General features: G+C 36.5%; 1 protein-coding gene across 1 annotated transcript in view; it reads right to left on the bottom strand.

The window, feature by feature from the left end:
* Nucleotides 1–6840: 6840 nt before the first annotated feature.
* Nucleotides 6841–22994, bottom strand: part of LOC144962743 (voltage-gated delayed rectifier potassium channel KCNH1-like) — a 104873-nt gene continuing 88719 nt past the window's right edge. Inside the window, exons 12-14 of the mRNA XM_078895963.1 lie at nt 11151–11403; nt 10615–10811; nt 6841–9166 (exon numbers count right to left, since the gene is read on the bottom strand). Coding sequence (XP_078752089.1) covers nt 7721–9166; nt 10615–10811; nt 11151–11403 — 1896 coding nt within the window. The 3' untranslated portion in view covers nt 6841–7720. The remainder of the gene's footprint in view (nt 9167–10614; nt 10812–11150; nt 11404–22994) is intronic.

Here is a 22994-nt window from a genome sequence, read left to right on the forward strand (position 1 = left end):
TAATTGATCAATATTCGAAGGACGAGTTTTCAGCCCCAAATAAAACAACAAAATGTATTGTCTTTTTCTTTCCAGAGTACGGCAGTACAGCTGTAGACAAATTCAAATTACTGACATTGTAAAATTGAACCGGTTCGAAACAAGTATCTAATAGGATCTTTTCAAAATTAAACCTCGACAAATAAAGGTGACATTGGTGTAATGGCGACTTAGACTGAATTTGACAAAATATTTTTGTCAAATTAAAGTCTAAATTTATACGACTTTTCTCTTCCTTTTATCCTCATGGGAAAAATAAAAATGAAGTAAATGATTGTATATAGGAGATTTTAACAAAATAAGTATAATATAAGTATTTGACCCTTGTCTGCAATTTGTTGGGTTTAATATATGAATGGAATAATTTTAAAAAATAGATTTTAAAAAATGCATAATGAGAGATAAAAACAATAACAAACTTGAAAAAAAAAGAAAGAAATGGAATGCCAATATCAATAAATAGTAAACATAATGTACAGAATTAATGTAATGTTGTAATAAATAATTTTGTTTGTTTAAAAAAATACACCCGTAGGACCTGTGAGATTCGCGAGCAGGATTCACCATAATGGTTGTTTTTGTTCTGGTGGACCCCTAGCCAAATGCATAATAACAGACAGAGATGATGAAAAACAAAACAAAAACAAACAAAACAAAACAAAGCAAACGAACCCTTGTAGGACCATCCAGCTGTCTTCACGGAAAAACGATACGATGGTCTGGGTGTAATGAAGAACATGTATACAAAACAGTGGCATAAATGTTTACAGTGACTTAAAGTATATTAATATCACCACTACGTAAACAATAAGTCTGGATCATTGAAGAAGAGAAGAAAGATATTATGGATTCCAAATGAATTAGTTGAAATGGTTAGCATAGACGGTCGGTAAAGATTGTGGTATAAAAATAGTATAGGATACTAAGGGTGTAAGGTAAGAACCGGTAGACGACGTTGTATGTTCAAAGAAATAGGTGAAATAAAATTCAATTAAATGGCGAGTTCTGATATTTTATTTTTACTTTTTACACGACTGGAAGAGATCTGTGTTCACATTGTGAACTGAAACTGTTCCTGATTACAGAAATAAGAGATGTTAATATTATGTATATATATATATATATATATATATATATATATATATATATATATATATATATATATATATATATAGGCTCAAATTACAGCTGACTCCGGATTCATGTCCGTGGAATCAACAAAAGACTTTCGATTGTAATAAATAAAAGTAACCAACCCTATACAATAGTTGAATCAATAGATTTACTCGAGTCAGGAGAGTAAACCATAATATAATAACCAGAATCCACTGTCGTTTCAAATTTCATTTTTAAATGTCAAATACGGAGTGTTGCAAAGCTAATTCGTTGACCCCCCCCCCCCCCCCCCCCCCCCCCCACCAACCTTCAGCCGTTACCGACTTGGTGGTTTGTTCATATAATCGTTATAGTGACTCCTTCAACCTCCTCCCCCCCCCCACCCCATCTCTCTCTCTCTCTCTCTCTCTCTCTCTCTCTCTCTCTCTCTCTCTCTCTCTCTCTCTCTCTCTGCTAAATTACCCCACGCCAGTTAACAGCCGTATTCTGGAAAAACTTGTCTAAAAAATTGGCCAGAAAACTTCTCGAATTCACAGGTCTGAGAGTTTTTTGCCCAAGATGAGGGTCTTTACATCGATCAATATTTAAAGGACGAATTTTATGACCAAATGTTTAAAACATGTTTTTCCAGAGTACGGCAGTAAACTGGATGAGCTACAAATAGACAAAACTGTTTGTCTTTGTATTATCTTCAAAGGCTACCGTCGCTATTAGCCCCTTGAAGCGCTCAGCCCAAAGGGTTGATAAAATACTACTAGAACTAGTGTAAAAGATTAAGAAGAAATAAAACTGAAAAACAATGATATTACATCATGGCCCTGGTTTAAGATGCATAATGATAATTTCACGTTGGTCGGTTTGAAATTATACTTTAATTTTTAAAATGCTTTTAATTTCTCCTTTACGATAAAGAATGATGACATAGTCGACGTGAACATAATTGTAGGTCTGATAACCCAAATTGTTATGGTCTCATTGTTGTAATGAAAATATTCTCAAACTAACGCAAAATATTCTCCATTATTGCGTCCGGTTATCATACCTGCAGATATTATGTTCACGTCGTATTGAGTCTATTGTTATCATGATGAATACATGCATTAAAAAGACTTGCTATAATCATTCTGATGTTGACATTTCGACAAAAATGCTGCGTCTTATTCTTATGCAATGGTTTTGGTGTGTGCATTTATTTAGATACCATAAACATTTATTAAAAGTTAGTTCAAACACATAGATACATACCAACAAAAAATCAATATTAAAATTCCAAAAGTAGAAACCACAAATGCAAACAATTGACACGATTTAAAGCCCACCAATAGCCATTTCAAACATAATTTTGTTTTTCCTCATCAGCAACCTACCTACATTTGTAAAACACATTTTCTCTCATCTATCTCCCATTATTATTTAGCCTCGCAGACTATTATAAAAGATAGACATCTCCCAGCCGCGCATCTTATCTGGTATTACACTATAAATTGTCCCCAATAGATATCGCCATGACAACAACCACAACAACTACTCTCTTTCTCCCCAACCCCCCCCCCCCCCTTACCCCCTTCCCCCTCTCTCTTCCCCTCTCTATTTCTCTCTCTCTCTCTCTCTCTCACACACACATACACATATCCCTTTCTCTCTCTCTCTCTCTCTCTCTCTCTCTCTCTCTCTCTCTCTCTCTCTCTCTCACTCTCTTTGATTACCTCGATTCGTCTCATATATTTTTAAAAAAAATTCATCGGATAAATCTCTATTATGTATCGTTGATATATTTCTGTCGTGATGGTATTAGTTCTTATTTATATGTCGTGTCACATAATTACAAAATCATCGGTGTAAAGGGCTTCAATCACAGTTTATTATATATTGATAATGGAATTAGATACTAGTTGTTTACAAGAAACAAATGTTACCGACTTTTAAAAAGTAGATTAAAAAATCGGTGGATTATTGGATAAGAATAGGGTTTCATTCTAGTATGGGTTTGTAAGACGGCAAAAGCAAAGAGGCATGGTGAGTGCATAGATAACAATAAAATCTTTTATGGATTAAATATATTAATAATTTAAAACAAGGTACCACAAATTCAACAAAGTAAGTTGGTTATTAGGATGATGATGATGATGATGATGATGATGATGATGACGACGACGACGACGACGATGATGATGATGATGATGATGATGATGATGATGATGATGATGATGATGATAGTGGTGATCATGATGCTGGCGGTGTAGGCGGTGGTGGTGATGATGTTGTAGTTGTTGTTGTTGTTGTTGATGATAATGATGATTATGATGGTGATAATGATGATGATGATGATGATGATGATGATGGTGGTGGTGATCATGATGGTGGCGGTGTAGGCGGTGGTGGTGATGATGTTGTAGTTGTTGTTGTTGTTGTTGTTGTTGTTGTTGTTGATGATGATAATGATGATTATGATGGTGATGATGATGATGATGATGATGATGATGATGATGATGATGATGATGATGATGATGATGATAACATTGTTGGTTTTGGTGATGGTGATGGTGTCAACAGTGATGATGACGCGACGATGATGATTATGATAATGGTGGTGATGTTGATAGTGATAGTGATGATGATGATTTTGATACAAATAACAGTGATGTTGTTATTGATAACGATGATGATGATGATGATGATGATGATGATGATAATGATGATGATGATGACGACGACGATAATGATGATGATAATGATGATGATGATGATGATGATGATGATGATGATGATGATGATGATGATGATGATAAACATGCTATCATGCACTAATATCAATGGAGATACCAATGTTGAAACTGGCGATGAAAACGATGCTGGCCATGCTGATTCAAATTAAATTGAATATATCATTCTGTAGAACTCGCAGTAACATCAGGATTCATTTCGGCAGATGGCTTGAACTTCACTGCTGTATATTTACAAAACGCCTTTTTGAACTTTGGCCCGAAGTTATTTAATGCAAGATTTCGAAGAGTTAAGATATTTACCAACTCATACAAATTCTTAAACCTGAGACTTTCGAATACAAAACCGAAAGCGTAAGGAGACAACACATAGAGATAAAAGACAAGACTGAACCAATAAGCTTAATAAACCATCAATGGCATGCAAAAGTTTGTAATACACTAAGGAATGTAAGACATATTGGAAGAATAATGCAAATTGTTACATAAATAAAGATGGTTTTGGCCATAAATCAGTCATAAAATACAGAAATTGTAAATTATATCAATATATTATAGATATTAGGATATCTCACTGAATAATAATGTGGGCGCAGGTTTATAGTGCAGACATTTTCCATCCTGTTGCTGCCAAACTAAATCAAGGCATCTCTTTTTAACAGCTATTGACTGTGTTAAAGAGAAGTGGGCTATTCTGTATTGTATTTGAGTTTCTGAGAATAAAGGGCCCGTTTGAGAGTCAATATTGCAAAAAATAATATGGAAACAAAAATCCAATTACATTGTGCATTTGAACAAATTTACCCAAATGTATAAAAACACCGTTCTTTTTTAGAACGTTGGTTTTATGTTAAATAAACGGACATACCACTGCTGTAAACAACCGCGGATACGTTTAAAAATTGTAATTCTGTTTCTGGTCCTATCTTGTGATAATAAAATGTTACAGAGCGGAAATTATTAAAATTTCATTGTAAAATGTTTTCGATATTATTGTAAGTGCTCATTTAAAGAGGAATGTGTATCGATTCGTTGGAATTGTCATAAAGATAAATCGGACTATCAATAATGCACCGCACACTTGTCATCTTTCAACACAAAAATGCCATTGCTATGGATACCAATATGGTATTTAGAAAGATAATGATTTACATGTCAATTGCAAGGATAATAGTTGTGTGACTAAAAATTGCAGGAGACCCTTAATCAAACTAGACCAATTAAAGAGAGTTTCTATTCATTAGCAGTTGCGGCCCGCAGAGGAATCTGATGGGAGGATCATGTCTAACAGGATTGCGATATATTAAGTTTAAAGTTCAATTTTTAAAAAGAGGTTGCGCATAGCATGATGACTCATTGAACACGTTTTCCTTACCTTTGAATAAGTTTTAGACTTGCGGAAATAGTTACATTAGAAAGGGCTTCATATCAACCGCTCTATCGCAGGAACGCTACTGCCAATTAGGTAACCGGCATGGCTCAGATATACATGATAAATTATTGAAATAGCAAATTTTCTAAATGACAAAAATAACTTGGCTGGTACTGTCAGTGACGTCATCAATGTCAGAATATTTATCACGTGTTAGATGAAATTTTGTGAAAGGCTGTGTAAGTTGGGTCTTATCTCCCCTTCACGTGTTGAAACCCGAATGATTTGTTTTAACATGGAGTTGGAGAAAATAATTTCAAATACAAGATGTCAACAAATGAGAATCACAAAATCCATTGTGGAGAAAACAAAAGTCATCATAAAAGCGATTACATCGGGATGAAAACCCAAAGATGCTTTGCGAGGAGGATGAATTGGAATTGAATAAAGAGGAAATAGATAGTTTGGATAAGACTATATCTACATGATACTTCATGATCTAAATACTTTATCATATCATTAGACCGTGATAATTCTTGGTGTATAAACGACTCCCTTCATCACTCCCTTTCACCATATATAACAACTACCCTGCCATATTTTCAATAAGACAATTTGACCAAAGAGAATCAAGGGTTATGTTTATTTGGCAACGATACGAATGGCAACATAAAAATAAACAAACCAAATAAAAACAACAACGAAACAAAACAAGCATGTCATATTGTCGACGGAAGAGAAAGAAGATGGGCACATATATTTTGTATATAGCCTAGATGGGCAAAAAACAAAACAAAAACATTAGTTCTTCTTGTCCAGCCATTTTGAAACAATAATCATCATTGCCTTTTTCACCCTGGGTCAGGGTATAGGCCACAGACAAACAGTTTCCATCCTTCTCTATCCTGAGCCAACTTTTTTATCTCATTCCAGGTCTTACCACTTCTCTGTATATCAGCTTCTTTAATTCTTCTCCATGTTCCTCGTGGCCTTCCCTTGATCTTCTACCCTGAGGGTTCCAGTCCAATACTTTCTTTGTTATAGTTGAGTCATTCTTTCTAAGCGTGTGTCCAATCCACCTCCATCGTCTTCTTCCTATTTCCTCTCCACTGGTTTCTGCTGTGTTCTTTTCCATACTTCTTCATTTTTTATTCTATCCATCCATTTTTTCTGAGTAGCTTACGCATGCACCTGTTTACGAAAATCTGTACCCCTTATACATGCCTGTGATGCGTGCCATTTTGAAACAATAGTAATGTGCAAAGGCGAGTCTGTCCCAACATTCTTATAGGGCTTCCATAGCACTTTCCTTTTGACATTGGTATATGGCGGTCAAAACAGTAAATGTCATTATGCAGTCATAACCACGTGAAAAGCAAGATAACCACACAGGCATTTAAAAAAAGGAATTTCCATATTCGAAGAGGATACAGGTGACACGCACCATTCAATTATTAAAAAAAAAAGGAGAACCATCATCCTAATAATATACCATAAAATATTCGATCAAACAGACGCAAATAATAATGTGCACCTGTGGTATTTTTTCAAACATTAGTAATCCCATCAGACAGGCTATCAGGCAGCGTGTTTTGTTTGTTTTTATTTTTGTTTGTTTTTGTATTGTTTAGATTATGCTTTCAATATCAATTGGCCTTGTTGATATTGCCGTACACCAAATATCGATGATAGTCAACTCGTTATAAAAGATTCTTAGACCTGATACTTCTTTCAAAGACGTTTTAGAATTAAAAATTATTGACAATCTGTGGGTCATCTTAATCCATCGATAGTTGGAGTAAAAAAATTATCGCCAGAATGTACCCCCCCCCCCCCCCCCAAAAAAAAAAAAGTAACAACAACAACAACAAAGAAAAAAAAATCTATAAAACCTAAAAAAAACAACCCCAAACAAACAAACAAAAAACAAGAAAAGAAAACAAAATAATAAACCCCAACCCTTCCCGCTCCCCCCCCCCCCCCCAAAAAAAAAAGAAAAAAAAAAAGGCAAATGAAAACAAAACAAAACGTTTTCTATAACTGTACGTTATAAGTTGTAACAACAAAACAACCCAACTGAACCAAACGATATGGTCTCAAATACAGCAGGAAAAAGCATTATGAATTATTGAGTCGAAAGAGTTGTAAATTACTATATCAGTTCGCATGATAAGTTTGAATGATAATAACATAGAAAGTTCAACAAGATATTATAGATGCATACTTGATAGCATAAATAATAATAATAACAATAATAATAATATGAAAAAATAATGAATCACAGTGAGGGTAAATGTCATCATTCATCAACACATTATATTTCGTTCATTCGTCAGCACATTTTGAATGTTGTTCACGAAGCAGTCCATATCACAAGAACAATTTTAAAAATCTTCGTTTTGCAACGTCTTCTCTCTAGGGCTTATTTTATATACATCAACATTAACATAATGTGTAAAGGTGTGGTTTTTCATAATATTTCCACATCCTCGTCTGTGACGTCAGCCTGTGTACTGCCGTGCACTCGACCCGGGACGGGTTCAGGAGTGCCAGAACCTGTTTTCTGACTTTCGTTACTGCTGTTTGATGATTTGGAAGATCTTCGATGGTTTTCATCGGATGGTCGGCTTTGTCTGTTGCCGGTCTCCTTCGATTCGCCGAAATGGTCATCTGTGGATTTATCCTCAGTAGCATGGTGGCGATGGTGTCGACGGCGCTGTGCCTGAAGCTGTTTCTGATGGAACAACGCTTGGTTTTCCTGAGTACTCACCGTTGTGGAAATGTTTAGAGGCGTAACTATATCGTCCCCACTAGGAATGTTAGAACTATGTTCTCCAATATTAATCTCATCATGTCTCGGCGAAGATGAAATAGAGTTTTTGGGCGATTCATCCGCACTATTGGAGGAAGTGAGGTTGTGTGGCGAGTTGAATTTTGAACTCGGGTAGGTGGAGATGGAGGACGACGGGGTGGATGCGGGGGAGAAAAATCGGAGAACCTGGGAAATGTGTTCGTCTATTCTGTTCATTTTTTGACGTAAACTATCTATTTCCTCCTTAATCTCCAACCGGATATCGTAGAGTGATGTCAGCATGTGTTGTTCTGCTGCAGACAGGCCACCAGACACAACAGCCGCTGCCATAGTTGTATTACCGGTGGAGAGTGTTGTGCTGTTGCTGCTGTTGCTCATTGTCTCCCTGGTTAGAATATTGGTGTTGTTTATGTTTAGACTCGTATGCACAGATGTTACATGATCGTCAGAACTAAGAATATGACCAACAAGGTCGAGTTTATTGTTACTTTTTAAAATACCACTGTCCGTAGAGTCGGTTTTCTTGAGGTTGGTTTTTACTTCATCCTCCGATATTTCCTCTATCGGCTCCTGTGGCTGTTTTCCCATTAGTCTCCCCCATTTGGATACTGGCTTAGATACAGGCTTTGTGGATTCAGTGCCCACAAGCCTCGTTTCTATCTTAGGGGAAAGATCGTTAAGCGGAATGGAATTCTCTTTTTCCCCGACTGATTTTGAGTGTGTGTTACTACTCTCACCAAAGCTGGTTCCCGCAGACTTACCTCCAAGAAGAGCGCCCCACTTTGACGAAGAACCTCCTCCAAGACGGAGTGGTTGCTTATTTGATGAGTTTTCGGGATTTTCAGACACAGTGATCATCCTGGTTCCACTTCCAGGCCGTGAATCTTTGGTAACGTCGCCGTCTGGTATTTCTGACGTCATACCATGTTCAGCGTCATCAGAATTGATTACCTTGACCTCGTGTTTAGTGTCGCTAATTTTCCGAAAACGAGAGATAAGTTTTCGGACCGGGTGGTCGTTGGCAAGATCGAGGGGCGGATCGTTTTTCCGTTTTTCTGCCAATTCTTTCTCTTTCTTCACGTCTGCCACTTTACGAAAAATGATCTGAAGAAAAACAATAATTATATAAGAAATCTCTTTCCGCCACTTATCAAAAAAATCATTTATGAAACTATAATTCGGTGTTGAATCTTTGAATTGTTTTTTTTTAAATGTGAGGCCAACTTAACCCAAATCTGTATAACATCTCAGTTTAAAGAGAAATTACAAGACTTTTCATCCATTGCTTTAACACAACTCGAGCTTACACACACACACACACACACACACAAAACACATACACACACAATATATATACATATGTATATATATATATATATATATATATATATATATATATATATATGTATAAATTATAAAAACAAAAAAAAAACATGGGATAATAAGTGCTCAACTTTTTGATAAAAGGTGCTATTTAGAAAATATTTCAAGTATATTTATGATCAACTTTGAGGTGTCCCAGACACCTAAAATCAGTCTCTCTGAGGACTCCAGGAACTCTGGACGAAACAATGTTGTAGGAGAATATGTAAAAAACGAGATGAGAACAAACAGTTAATAATCCGCTCCAATAATTTGTTGAGAACGCTACGTGGTTCCAGCTATATCTATATTATTTTATTTTATTTTTATCTTTTTTAAATAATCATTTTTATTTTTTTAAAATTATTATTTATTTAATTATTTATTCATTAAAAATTTTTTTTAAGCACGTAGGAATGAAACAATGATGGGATATACTAACCAGTGTTTTATTTATAAATGAGGAGTTGTATTACAGTTTGTGAATTATGGTTTAAAATTTCAGGGTAGGTAAAATTGAATTCATACATGTATCAATATAAATTGCTTTCCTTCTACCATCGTTGGTCTGACTACTTTGGATACCTTTGAATTCTATAAGTTCACCTGTGTTGGTTTTTGACAATAATTCTTATAAAGTATTTCGTTATCGTCGTCTTCATCATCGCTTCCACCACAACTACCATTATCATCAACACCACCATAACCACCTCCAATACCAACATCACAACCGCCGCCGCATCCTCTACCACAGACATCATCATCATCACCATCATCATCATCATCATCATCAACATCATCATCATCCACTCCTCTTCGAGTTCGTCATTTGAGTTTGTCATCCATCCATCGGCCATGTGGTCTTGTGGTATGACACTCGATTTCGGATCGGAAGGTCCTGGGTTCGAGCCTTGCTCGGCGCATAGTTGAGTCCTTGGAGAAGGCTCTTTACTCACATTCTCTCATCGCACTCAGGTGTAAAATGAGTACCTGACAGTTAACAGCGTTGACTCTGTCCGAAAAAATAATAACATCGCCTAACAGGCGTCATGTCCCGTCCTAAATGTTAAATGTTGCTGTTGGCCCGGGACCCCTTTTAAAGCGCTTTGAGCACATTTAGTGGATATTGCTCTATATAAAAGCTCAATTTTCTTTCTTTAATTTTCTAAATAATATATACCACTACTTACTCTATGCCTGAGGTTATACGTCAGTGTTAAGTTCCTTGCGAAAGAATTTGCAAAGGCGTGGTAGAAGTCCAGGACTTCCAATAGACGATCTCGTTTGATGGCATGGAGGTCGCAGTAAGTCAGAGCTCTCACGTTGGCGGTTGACTGACCAATAGTCTGTTCTTTCCAGAAATTGTCACCAAAAACATCGCCTTTACCTGGTGTGTAAAAAGGGAAAGGACGCAATTTTGGGTTTAGTTGATACAACGAGGAATGAATGTATTATCTTGTGTTACGCATGAAAATGAGATATAAGCGGGAAGAAAGGAGGTAAAAAGCAAGAAAGAAAGAAATAAAGAGAGAGAGAGAGAGAGAGAGAGAGAGAGAGAGAGAGAGAGAGAGAGAGAGAGAGAGAGAGAGAGATATTACTGCCACCAACAACAATAACACACACACACACACACACACACACACACACACAAAATGTAAAGTCAAGGTCGAAGGTGCACATAACAATACACCATAAATACAACGCAACCATTAACACGTGGACTTACTCAAAATTGCTACGACCTCTTCATCCTGTATGACCTCCAGAGATCCTGAAACCACAAAGCAGAGGGCATCAAGACTTTCCCCCTGGTGAAAGATGAGGTCTCCTGGGGCACTGTGCGTCATATTGAAATGCATGGCAAGCGCTCGAAGGCAGCCATCGCTGGCTAACCGGAAGGCAGGGTGCTCCAGAAAAACCTTCCGATTGAGGTGGACACACAAGTCCGCTTTCATATCTTTTGGGCAGTAGTTCAATACCTGAAATGAAACGGGTGAGAATACGATAGGGATTAAATGTCAAACTCATTCTGTTCTAATGGATCTCGATACGACGCTTGATGAATTGCAAACGGAAAAGAAATGATTGCAGTATTTGTTTGTATTTTTCATCAAACGACATAACGAGAGAAGGCAAAGCAACCAGGCGAATGATGCCGATGGTTTATTAATGGAGTCATATCATAAATGAAATTATCAAGTCGTCACAACAAACACCCGACAGTATCGACCAGCTGTACCGATAAGGGAGTAACAGCCCGAGCCCGTCCTAATGGAATTCAACGTATGAATATTTCAGTAGCTGGGGGTATCGTATTCGTGTAAAAGGGGTGGGGAGGGATTGCTGGTATCGATTTGTGACGACACAACAACCCAATGTTGTACATGTCCAATCTAGGAGGTGTTTTTGCCAATTGTTTTGGCCGGTTACAGCGATCACCGAGGGAAATGATTAATTATAAAATGTAAAATCCACTCAATTCAAAGGGCTAGAATGGAATGGATGATATGATCATTTAATTTCAAGGAGAGACATATCAAGAAACTGTGAACGAAATAACTTGACACTGGCTTGTAAGCCGTGCATTTTTAATGACTGACGTTCTTAATGTACAGAAGAGTGATCACTTTCCTCCGATCTTTTTAAAACGCCATTACATCACAAATGCATTTATTTAATAAACTTATGGAAATATAATTTTTAAAAAATATTAAATCTTCAACACTTTCACCTAGACGGCTAAGTGTTTTTATGCTTGAATACCTATCGTCCATTTCTTTCTTATAACTTTTTCTGTAACTTCTCTAACTCATGAGTTACACATTTTGATAGAGTTAAATAATAATAATAATAATAATAATAATAATAATAATAATAATAATAATAATAATAATAATAATAATAATAATAAGATAATGAATAATAATATAATGATAATAATAATAATAATAATAATAATAATAATAATAATAATAACAATAATAATAATAATAAAAATAATAATAATAATACATCTTTATTGTCCCCAAAAAAGTGGCAATTTGTCATTTGGTTACACATTTATAACAATACAATATTGACATAGACACACTCACACAAGATGCACGCTAGTAACATAGTAGTTATCGTAAAAAAAAAAAAGTATTGGATCAGAAAATCAAAAGTATTGGCTCAGAGCGTTAATGCCAGTGGAACAGGAGTTTATCCCGGTCTTTGTAGTGTTAAACCGATGATAACAATACTTTCTGTCTTCTGGATAAGACGCGAGTCTATCGCAAAATGATTCCGATCGCACCTAGCAATCCATTTAGCGGTCACTGATCGGTGGGTAAGGGGCGGGGGGGGGGGGGGCAGTATAACCTTGATATAATATTCTGAGGTCGAAACTCTTCCCATTGTTTGTGAGATGTTTGCTTTACTAATTGATTTAACGGAACAATAATTGTTTCCTTTTTGTCATTGCCATTGATGACAATATTTTGTTTTTGAGGAGGAAAGATAAGGCAGTGGGCGATCCGGGTTCTAATTCATATTCGGACGTTTTCGTGTTCCCTCTCTCCCCCACCTCCCTCTGGTACCGATATCAGTTTTAGATGGAATTTTTGGTAGTTAAATAAGTAAATGAAATTGAATTAAATTATGCCCTTCCGCCACGACATCATAAGATATCGTCGCCAAGGCATTCCATGAAGGAATATAGATAATTCATCAAATAAGATGTCTGATGTCAACAGGAATCACCCATGTTGTCCAAAGTGAGCAAATTGGGGGTTAATAATCTTGCCCAAGGAAAAAAACCGAAAGTGCCTGAAGCTGTGCTCGAACCCGGGACCTTCCGGGTCACAGTGCAATGCCTTTACCACTCGGCCACTTCGCCTCCAACTAAGTAAATATTAAAAAAAAGGGATTTACTTCACAGCAAATAAAGATAACAAAACACATCAGTTTGGGTTATATAAGACCCATAGAAAAGTGAATATATCTGAAAGACTGGACTTAACAAAATGGATTTGTTGTGTGTTGCTTGGTGACTAAGCGGTACAGTGTCCTGTCTTTTCACAGAATTCAAGCAATATTAAGCGTGTTAGTGGCCGGATGGGTGACAGTTATCGTCGAAAATTCTAGTCCCGATGTTGTGTCCTTGGATAAGGCATTTTACACACACTACCCACTCAACTCATGTGTCAATAAGTACCTTGTTACAGAAAGTGACGTTATATTGTAGTTTGTTAGGACGAAAAAGGCACTTAACAGGTATTGAACGAAATGGGATGTATAGATTCATATGACCTGCTGGGGATATAACTGAAAAATTGTGTAGCGCATTGAGCATAGCACATTCTTGGAGAGGCACTATATAAAGGTTCATATTTAATAATTATTTTATGTCGGTGTGAACCAGGGGACGAGAATTGAATCTAAAATCTAAATGATCATAGATATTCTTTACATTTTAGCTTCTTCAAACTCAATCTATTCACTTTGAACCCCCCCCCCCCTCCCAAAAAAAAGCAAAAACAAATCAACTTTTACTTCAAATATCAATAGATAAAGATTACCCCCCACCCCATAATTGTCAAACAGACCTCAATTTGAGTCCCATTGTTTGAGACCTTTTGACAGATTGAGCGCCATGTTAATCGGTCGACATTCCCAGCAATATTTGACTGTCCACAATGATAAACCAAGCGTGTTGTCGGCGTACAATACTATCGTACTCTGTTTAAAAAATACAACATATTTTTTAATTTTTCACTCGTCCTTCAGTTTTTAATTGATTAAAATGACTCTCCTCTTGTCAAAATCTCTCAAATCTTCACTATTGTTATTCATATTTAAGATTCATTCCGTCATTTTCATGTGTGAATATTTGAAGGAATAGTTTTCTGACGAAAATTTAAAAATGTGTTATTTTTTTTCTCAAAGTGTCATAATGACAGAAACCGAATTAGTTATTTTCTGAAATCTCTTGTTAGTGTAAGTCGTCAGCGTAAAAAAAAAAGGTCCCTTCAATTTGTTTTATTTTCCAATCCACCCACTAACCCAGTAATAGTCGCTCCAATATATTCCGTATAGCCTATGTTACATTTTTGCCAACGAACACAGAATTATTGACATATTAAAAAAAATATAAAATTATTATTTACAGATTGTTATACATGTAACTTGCAAACCTTTCTTAAATTTAGGGTAATTCTATCACCCGTTGACTGAAAGATTATTTAGAATATCTGCCTATTATCTATTATCTGTCTATTATCTGAATATCTGAATATCGGCCATAATGGTCGGTCCTTATTTTGACATTGGCCTTGGGAATCGCCTTCTGGACCGATTTTGATAGTTGATGGCTCAAAAGATTCCTTCGACCTATAATACATTGAAACAATAATTAAAATAGACAAGTGTCTGTTCGTAATAGCTTATATTTCTCCGCAAATACTGAAGGTTCTTCATAAATAAAACAAAATCAGTCACTGATGTCAGTTTACACATAAAGAGTTACCTCCTTTGTAAGCCATATATAACATGTGATTTAATATTTTAAATCATATTCTTACAAATAAGGAATACATTTTAATTTCGATTTATTTTAATTTTACAACTTATTTGGCATTCTTTTTAAAACGATTTACTAATATTTATTTTTATTGACTTTACAATGTCTTCATAAATGACATGCTTTATAAATAGATATTTACCGAATTTAATAGTTGATGGCTCAAACGATTCGTCTCAACCTATGTTAATTTCGACAATACATAATAATTAAGATAAATGAATGCCTATTCGTAAGAGTCTTAATTTATCTGCAAATCGGATTGATGAGCTAAAATTTAATCGTGACATTCCATTGTATGAGTGCGTTTTAGATGTACTACTATCACTAGTACAATACTACTACTACTACCACTACTACTACTACTACTACTACTACTACTACGACTACTACTACTACTACTACTACTACTACTACTACTACTACTACTACTACTACTACTACTATATTACTACTACTACTACTACTACTACTACTACTACTACTACTACTACTACTACTACTATTACCGCCACTACTACTACTACTACTACTACTACTACTACTACTACTACTACTACTACTACTACTACTACCACCACTCTACTACTACTACTACTACTACTACTACTACTACTACTAAATACTACTACTACTACTACTACTACTACACTAGTAACATATACTACTACTACTACTACTACTACTACTACTACTACTACTACTACTACTACTACTACTACTACTACTACTACTACTACTACTACTACTACTACTACTACATACTACTACTACTACTACTACTACTACTACACATACTACTACTACTACATACTACTACTACTAACTACTACTACTACTACTACTACTACTATACTGCTACTACTACTACTAACTACTATTACACTACTATACTACTATACTACTACTACTACTACACTACTACTACTACTACTACTACTACTACTACTACTACTACTACTACTACTACTACTACTACTACTACTACTACTACTACTACTAGTACTACTCCTACTTCTACTACCACTACCACCACCAGCACCACCACAACTATACTACTAATACTAAATAATTTTGAGAAATAGGAGATGGGGTCAAAATTGTTCAGTACAGCCCATGTTACTTTTTTGCCAACAAGCACAGAATTAATGATAAATCTACAAATTATAAATCTATTTTTTAAAGACTGATATTATAGAATTTGCAAACTTTTCTTAAATTAGAGGTACTTCTATCATCCTTTGACTCAAATGATTATTTTAAAAATCTTCTTGGGCGTATTGAGCTGTCATTTGCTATTCTTTGGATAGAACCCCAGTCTAAAAAAAGACTTTCCGCTAGATCCAACAGACCCAGTACCCACGCAGTGTTCGTTGGACAGGGGATGGGGAGGGGATCAGAAAGAAAAAAATTACATTTGCACTGGAGATTGTTACCGATCCCTCTGCATGTGAAGTGAGTAGTCTACCAACTGAGTTATCCTAAACCATAAACCAGGCAACCTAATATGTGACATACATGGTTAGGTAACGGGCTAAATGTTAAGAATTGTCAAATTGGTTACATCAACAAAACATTACAACGCCAAATATAGGTAGGCCTACACTGGCCCGCAGCACGTCATACGGTCATATTAGTGATTGTATAATATTGGCTCGTTGTATGTCAGACCGGGCAGTGCGTGGAGACCAAGAATGAATTATGCTATCAGCATTGATACACGTGTTTTGTGCATCGCGGAACATTAAAATTTATTTGATTTATCTAGTTACCGTAAGCTTTGCGCATATTACTCGAATTTTCTAACCCTAAAGCAGCAACACGCTATTGTTATCTCCATCTACAAGAGTTATTTCCCTTGAGACGCGCCCCCTTCACCCCAACCCCTGAATCCCCATTTCTCCCCCATCCCAGCAGGCGGCCCAAGGTAATTCCATTATGCTACAAGTCCTGTAATTTGATTAGATGTAAGTTTTTCATAACAAAATTGAAATGCTACTTTAATGTGATTGATTGATTTCTCGTTTTCCGCTGAAGCAGTGCAAGAGACCAGTTCCACAAGAATTGTGTTGAGCTTCTCGATTTTGGGGGCAAAGGAGGTTGGGAGTGGGGGGGGGGGGGGGGGGGGGAATCGGGCAATAAAAAAAAAACAAAAGCGTATACAATGCCTACCTGTTACAGATAAACCTTTGAACGGTTCGAGTTCTACTCAAATAAATAAAAGACGATTTGTGTCTCATTTTACCAGTAAAACTGTTTCGACCACATTTATTCGAACAAGAACAAAAATTCTTTAAAAAATAACGATATCCCATTAACACTTTAAAAAAACGAAACCTAAACAAAATACGAGGTCCGTTCAATAAATAAGTTCCCCTCCCCTATAACCCAGAGATAAAGTGACACAAGATATTGAAACTTGGCACAAATTACTTTCATTATATTATTTATTCAAAGAAGAAACAGCCATTTTCAATACACTTCACCATTCTCTGTAACCGGCTGAGCTGTTAAATGCGGTGACGTAAAAGGAGTTGTCCAGCTATTTGACATCTTCTGTTGTTGCAAAAATAATGTCTTCTGCTGATTCAAATCTTTGTCCCGAGAGGTTCTCTTTCGTCTTTGGGAATAGCAAAAAGTTACGGGGAGCCATATCTAAAGAATAGCGTGTATGCTCCAATACATCCCACTCATAATTGCTCAACAGCTCATTCACCAGTTTTGATTTGTGGACTGGTGCATTGTCGTGATGGAAGATGACACATTTTTCCAAGATACCTGGCCGTTTCTTATTGATGGCTGGTCTCAACTTTCCTTGAAGAATCATTTTATAGTATCAGGCGTTGCCAATCAGTGCCAATGCAAAATGACGCCAGGTATTTCAAAGAAGAATATGTGCATGACCTTCAGTACTCCCTGCTATTAACGTGCATTTTTAGGGCGAGGTTCATTCTTGTTTCTCAAAACTATCAACAGAAAAATGAAGATCATCTTCTATTCATTCAACACAGGTGCTTAAAATGTTACTAACCACATACAATGAGATTAATGCAGAGTTGTGCCAAATTTCATTATTCTGCATCAAGTAGTTTTGCAGTTAAGAGGGAGTGAAACATTTATGGAATTGACCTCGCACGACGTGTACATATTTGCATGTGTGTGTGTGTGTGTGTGTGTGTGTGTGTGTGTGCACGTAGCACTCGTACATAAAAAGAAAAAGACAACAAAAAAACCAACCTAACCAAACAAACAACAAAACAAAAACAAAACAAAAAACTCACAAAAAAGAACAACAAAAAACAAACCCCAAAACAACCAGAACAACGTAAAATCAAAACAAAGAGTAACACAAAAAATACACGATTATCAATTTTTAAAAATATTCAACAAAAGGCAGAAAAAATAGAAGAAAAAAAAAGGAAAAAAAAAAAAGAGACAGTTAAAAACAATACAACAAGTTGTTCTGTCCTTTGTTTTGTGATTCATGATTCAAATATAACTTCCTGTAGATTATATCATAGGTTCGACCCGGCATGTACATATTTGCAGGTCTGACTTCTTCTTTTAGCTTATCCCGCATTTTGCAGGGTTGCCATAATGAATGCCACATCTTCATGCATCTCGGTTCATTGCATCATCTTCATCCAGGCCCAGCCCTTTCACGTCGTCCTTTACCCTATCCATCCATCCTAGTCTTCGGGCGTCCCTTTTTACTCTTTCCTACTTATTGTATATCTAATACTTACTTTCCCACATCCTCCCACCCTCGTCCCTTATCATGTCCAAACCATTTAAATCCATCTTCTCTCATCTTTATCGATACATTCTTCACTTCAGTCAACCTTCGAATCCGTTCATTTCTCACTTTATCTTTTCTTGTCCAACCAAGTGACAATCTCAACATTCTCATTTCTGACACCTCAACTTCTTTATCTTGTTTCTTTGTCGTAGTTGCTGTCTCTAATCCATACAACATTTCTGGTCTTACAACAGATGTATAGATTTTTCCTTCAACTTTCTGGAAAATCGTTTCTCATACAAAACTCCAGTTACCTTCCTCAATTATTCCAGCCTGACTGGATCCCCTTCTTAACCTCCATCTCATATGCAGGTCTGACTGATAATCCAAATTATTATGGGCTCATTGTTGTAATGAAAATACTCTCAAACCAACGCAAAATATTGTCCATTATAACTGTTAAAACAGGCCCAAAATTGAGTTCTGCCAATATATGCACCAAGGTTCGAGCTCTTCTCAAATATAAAATACGTTTTGTCTCTCATTTTGCCTATAAAACTGTTTCGTACACATACTTTATCCTTCATAGAACGGTCCCCAGCATAATTTCTTTATTGATATGGATTACTAAAGAAGACATAATAGCTGGGGGCTAAATCCCTGTTCTATAGTATTTATCATCTTTGTGTGCTTGTGTGAGCACTCGTTTGTGCGTGATCATGCGCATGTGCGCATGCTTCTGTGTGCATTATCCTTATATGTGCTCACTAAGAGGAAGTAATTAGTAGAGAAGATAAAAGAGATATATTTTGTTTGTTTTTAAAAGGGTCTTGCGATTCTCGACACTTTCGGTGTCAGTTTCAGAGTTCGTGTCACTCACTAACTCAATCAGTCACTCACTCACGAACTCACAAACTCAACCCCGTGAGTCGTTGGGGCGGTCTACTTGAGTGTAGATGCTCAAAAGTTCCCTGATGTATGGAAAGTTACCGAAATTGATGGATCTATTAACAACCGTGTATATCTTGTAAATTATAGCAGAAACATAGGGGGTAGGGGAATAAACCAAACAGCAATGGTTGGTTGGACCGTTAAATAGCCGGCCCAGTGAGTACCACATTTGGGTATTTCTGTCCAATCCATCGTGGGTGTGTGTGTGAGTGCATGTGTCTATACTTGAGAGAGAGAGAGAGAGAGAGAGAGAGAGAGAGAGAGAGAGAGATAGAGATAGAGTGTGTCTGTGTGTGTCTGTGTGTGTGTGTGTGTGTCTATGTGAGTGCATGTGTATATGCTTTAAAGATAGATAGATAGATAGATAGATAGATAAGATAGATAGATAGAGAGATAGAGAGAGAGAGAGAGAGAGAGAGAGAGTGTGTGTGTGTGTGTGTGTGAGTGAGAGAGAGAGAGAGAGAGAGAGAGAGAGAGAGAGAGAGAGAGGTGTAGTGTAAGAAGAGAATTAGCATATAAAAGAGAAAATGTTTAAAGTAGAAGGGGGGGGGGGGGGGGGGGGGGGGGGGGGAGGGAGACATAGACAATGGAAGAGGAGGCGAAATAGAAACATGCTATTTGGAGAGAAAGAGAATAATGAGAGAGAGAAAGGAGGGGGATTGACGAGACACACATACATACACACACACACACGCGCACGTACACACACACACACACACACACTCACACACAGAAGACGAGAAAGCGGAGAGGATGAGGGTAAGGAGAAAAAGGTAAGGAGGAAGCGGAGGAGAGGAGTAGAGGAAGGGGAGGGGGATTAGAAGAAGATGAAGAGGTGAAGGAGAAGAACAAGAAAATAGAGGTAATCGAAAACAAGAATTATTGATCAGATCAATAAATGACAGTTTGGAATTAGAAATACATTAAATGTCTTTGTAAATATTCCTGTCTCAGCGAAAACACAATTATATGTATATATATATATATATATATATATATATATATATATATATATATATATATATATATATATTTATATACACATACGTACATACATACACACATACATACATCCTCGCACAATCGCAATTGATGGTGTGTGTCTGTGTGTGTTTGTGTGAGTGTGTGTGTCAGTTGTGTGTGTTTGAGTGTTAAGAGTACTACATTTTTATGCCCGTAAGACTATACAGTGATAAGGTCGTTCAAATCGATTCTAAAGATCAATCCTGATAAATGTCAACGATCCCCTGAGCATCAATACCGAAGGGAAAATGCAACGCACTCCCGATTTTAAAGCCATGCTATACGAAGTTTTTTAAATTCTTCAATCATTCTTTCTCTTTCTCTCCGGTTTTCGTTTTTTTTTTTGTTGTTTTTTTTTATGACAAAATAAAAATCTCTAGGTTACAACTGATAGTCGGAAAAGTAATAGATTTGGCTGGGACAATAAAGGTTTAGATTCAAACTGTGATGAACGAGGCAAAGTCTAGGCGGATGCATTCAAACTGTTAATATATTAAGATACTTGTATCTTAAAACGATAAATTAACCATCTTATTTTCAACGGCACCACATAAAACTACAATTGAAATCTCATCTAATTTTGAAAATATTTATCTCTAGCCTCTTGTGCTCTGATGTCGTATATAAAGTTATTTAAAGGAAGATAATATGAGTCAATGCAGTGAGAAACTGGTAATAAAGTCATACTTCACAAAGAAAATATAACACAACAGAAATGCCATCAAACAAAATTTCCCAGATGATATCTTGCTCATTGATGCTATAAATGATTTTTTTTCCGTAGAAGGAAAGAAGTTGACGTCAGTCTGCACTTTGTTTTTGTTTTTAGACAGCCATTTGAATTATCAGTTCTCACTTAATTCTATCAGTCAGATTACTATAAACGCTCACGGTTACACATAGTTTTTGTGTGTTGATACGTCGTGTTCGGCTGGCGGGTGTTGGCATAATAACGCGGGGGGGGGGGGGGGGGGGGGGGGGCAAGAGGTTAAGGCATTGCACTGTGATCAGGAAGGTCCCGGGTTCGAGTCCCGCTTAAGGAAGTTTTTTTCCTTGGGCAAGATTATTAACCCCCAAATTTGCTCACTTGGACAACATGGGTGATTCCTGTTGACAACAGAATCTTGTTTGATGGATTATCTATATTTCTTCATGGAATGCCTAGGCGACGGTATCTAATGATACCGTAGCGGAAGGGTGTAATCTTTTTCTTTTTTTCTTTTTTAATAGCATCGATATTATGTATTATGTTGACATTTTATTGACAACTCCTACGATGGAATTTGGTAGAAAAAATGCTGTCCGCTTCGCAGTTCCACAACCTGTAATATAATCATTCTTCGTCTTTGAAAGCAAACAATGCTATTCAATATCTTAAGGGCGGCGGAAAAGGGGGATTAGGTGGGGAGAGGGAGGGAGCGGATGGGGGGGGGGGGGGGGGGGTCGAATGCCCACGGGCTTGAAAATTTATACTACAATTAGAGAGATAATTGAAAATTTCAAATATTTGATGAATAATCTATAAAGAGTAACAGTCTCGATACATTTATTTAAAACTATTCCAAATAATTGACTCACAAAACACATACATGTATAAATATCACCTTAGCCGCCATATCACCTTTTAACAAAACATTACATTGTACAAACACAACATTTGACATTTAAATTTGCGTTTATTCTCTATTTTGTTGTAGATCACATCCAACTTTTGTTTTCTCTTTCTTCTTCTTCTTCTTCTTCTTCTTCTTCTTCTTCTTCTTCTTCTTCTTCTTCTTCTTCTTCTTCTTCTTCTTCTTCTTCTTCTTCTTCTTCTTCTTCTTCTTCTTCTCTCATCATCATTCTTCTTCTTCTTCTCTCTTCTTCTTCTTCTCTCTCTTCTTCTTCTTCTTCTTCTTCTTCTTCTTCTTCTTCTTCTTCTTCTTCTTCTTCTTCTTCTTCTCTTCTTCTTCTTCTTCTTCTTCTTCTCTTCTTCTCTCATCCTCTCTTCTTCTTCTTCTTCTTCCTTCTTCTCTTCTTCTTCTTCTTCTTCTTCTTCTTCTTCTTCTTCTTCTTCTTCTTCTTCTTCTTCTTCTTCTTCTTCTTCTTCTTCTTTTTCTTCTCCTCCTCCTCCTCCTCCTCCTCCTCCTCCTCCTCCTCCTCCTCCTCCTCCTATTTTTCTTCTTCTTCCCCTCCTCCTTCTTCTTTTTCATTGTTTCCACAGTAGCTCCACTGTATGGGGATCGATCTCAAGATCACTCACGAACACGAACGCATTCATTCAGCGGACCCAATGTCCAATGAGTTTTTTAAAAAGT

Source organism: Berghia stephanieae, chromosome 1 (genome assembly GCF_034508935.2).
Source record: "Berghia stephanieae isolate SIO BIC M18660-M18661 chromosome 1, UCSD_Bste_1.3, whole genome shotgun sequence".
NCBI classification, from domain to species: Eukaryota; Metazoa; Mollusca; class Gastropoda; order Nudibranchia; family Aeolidiidae; genus Berghia; species Berghia stephanieae.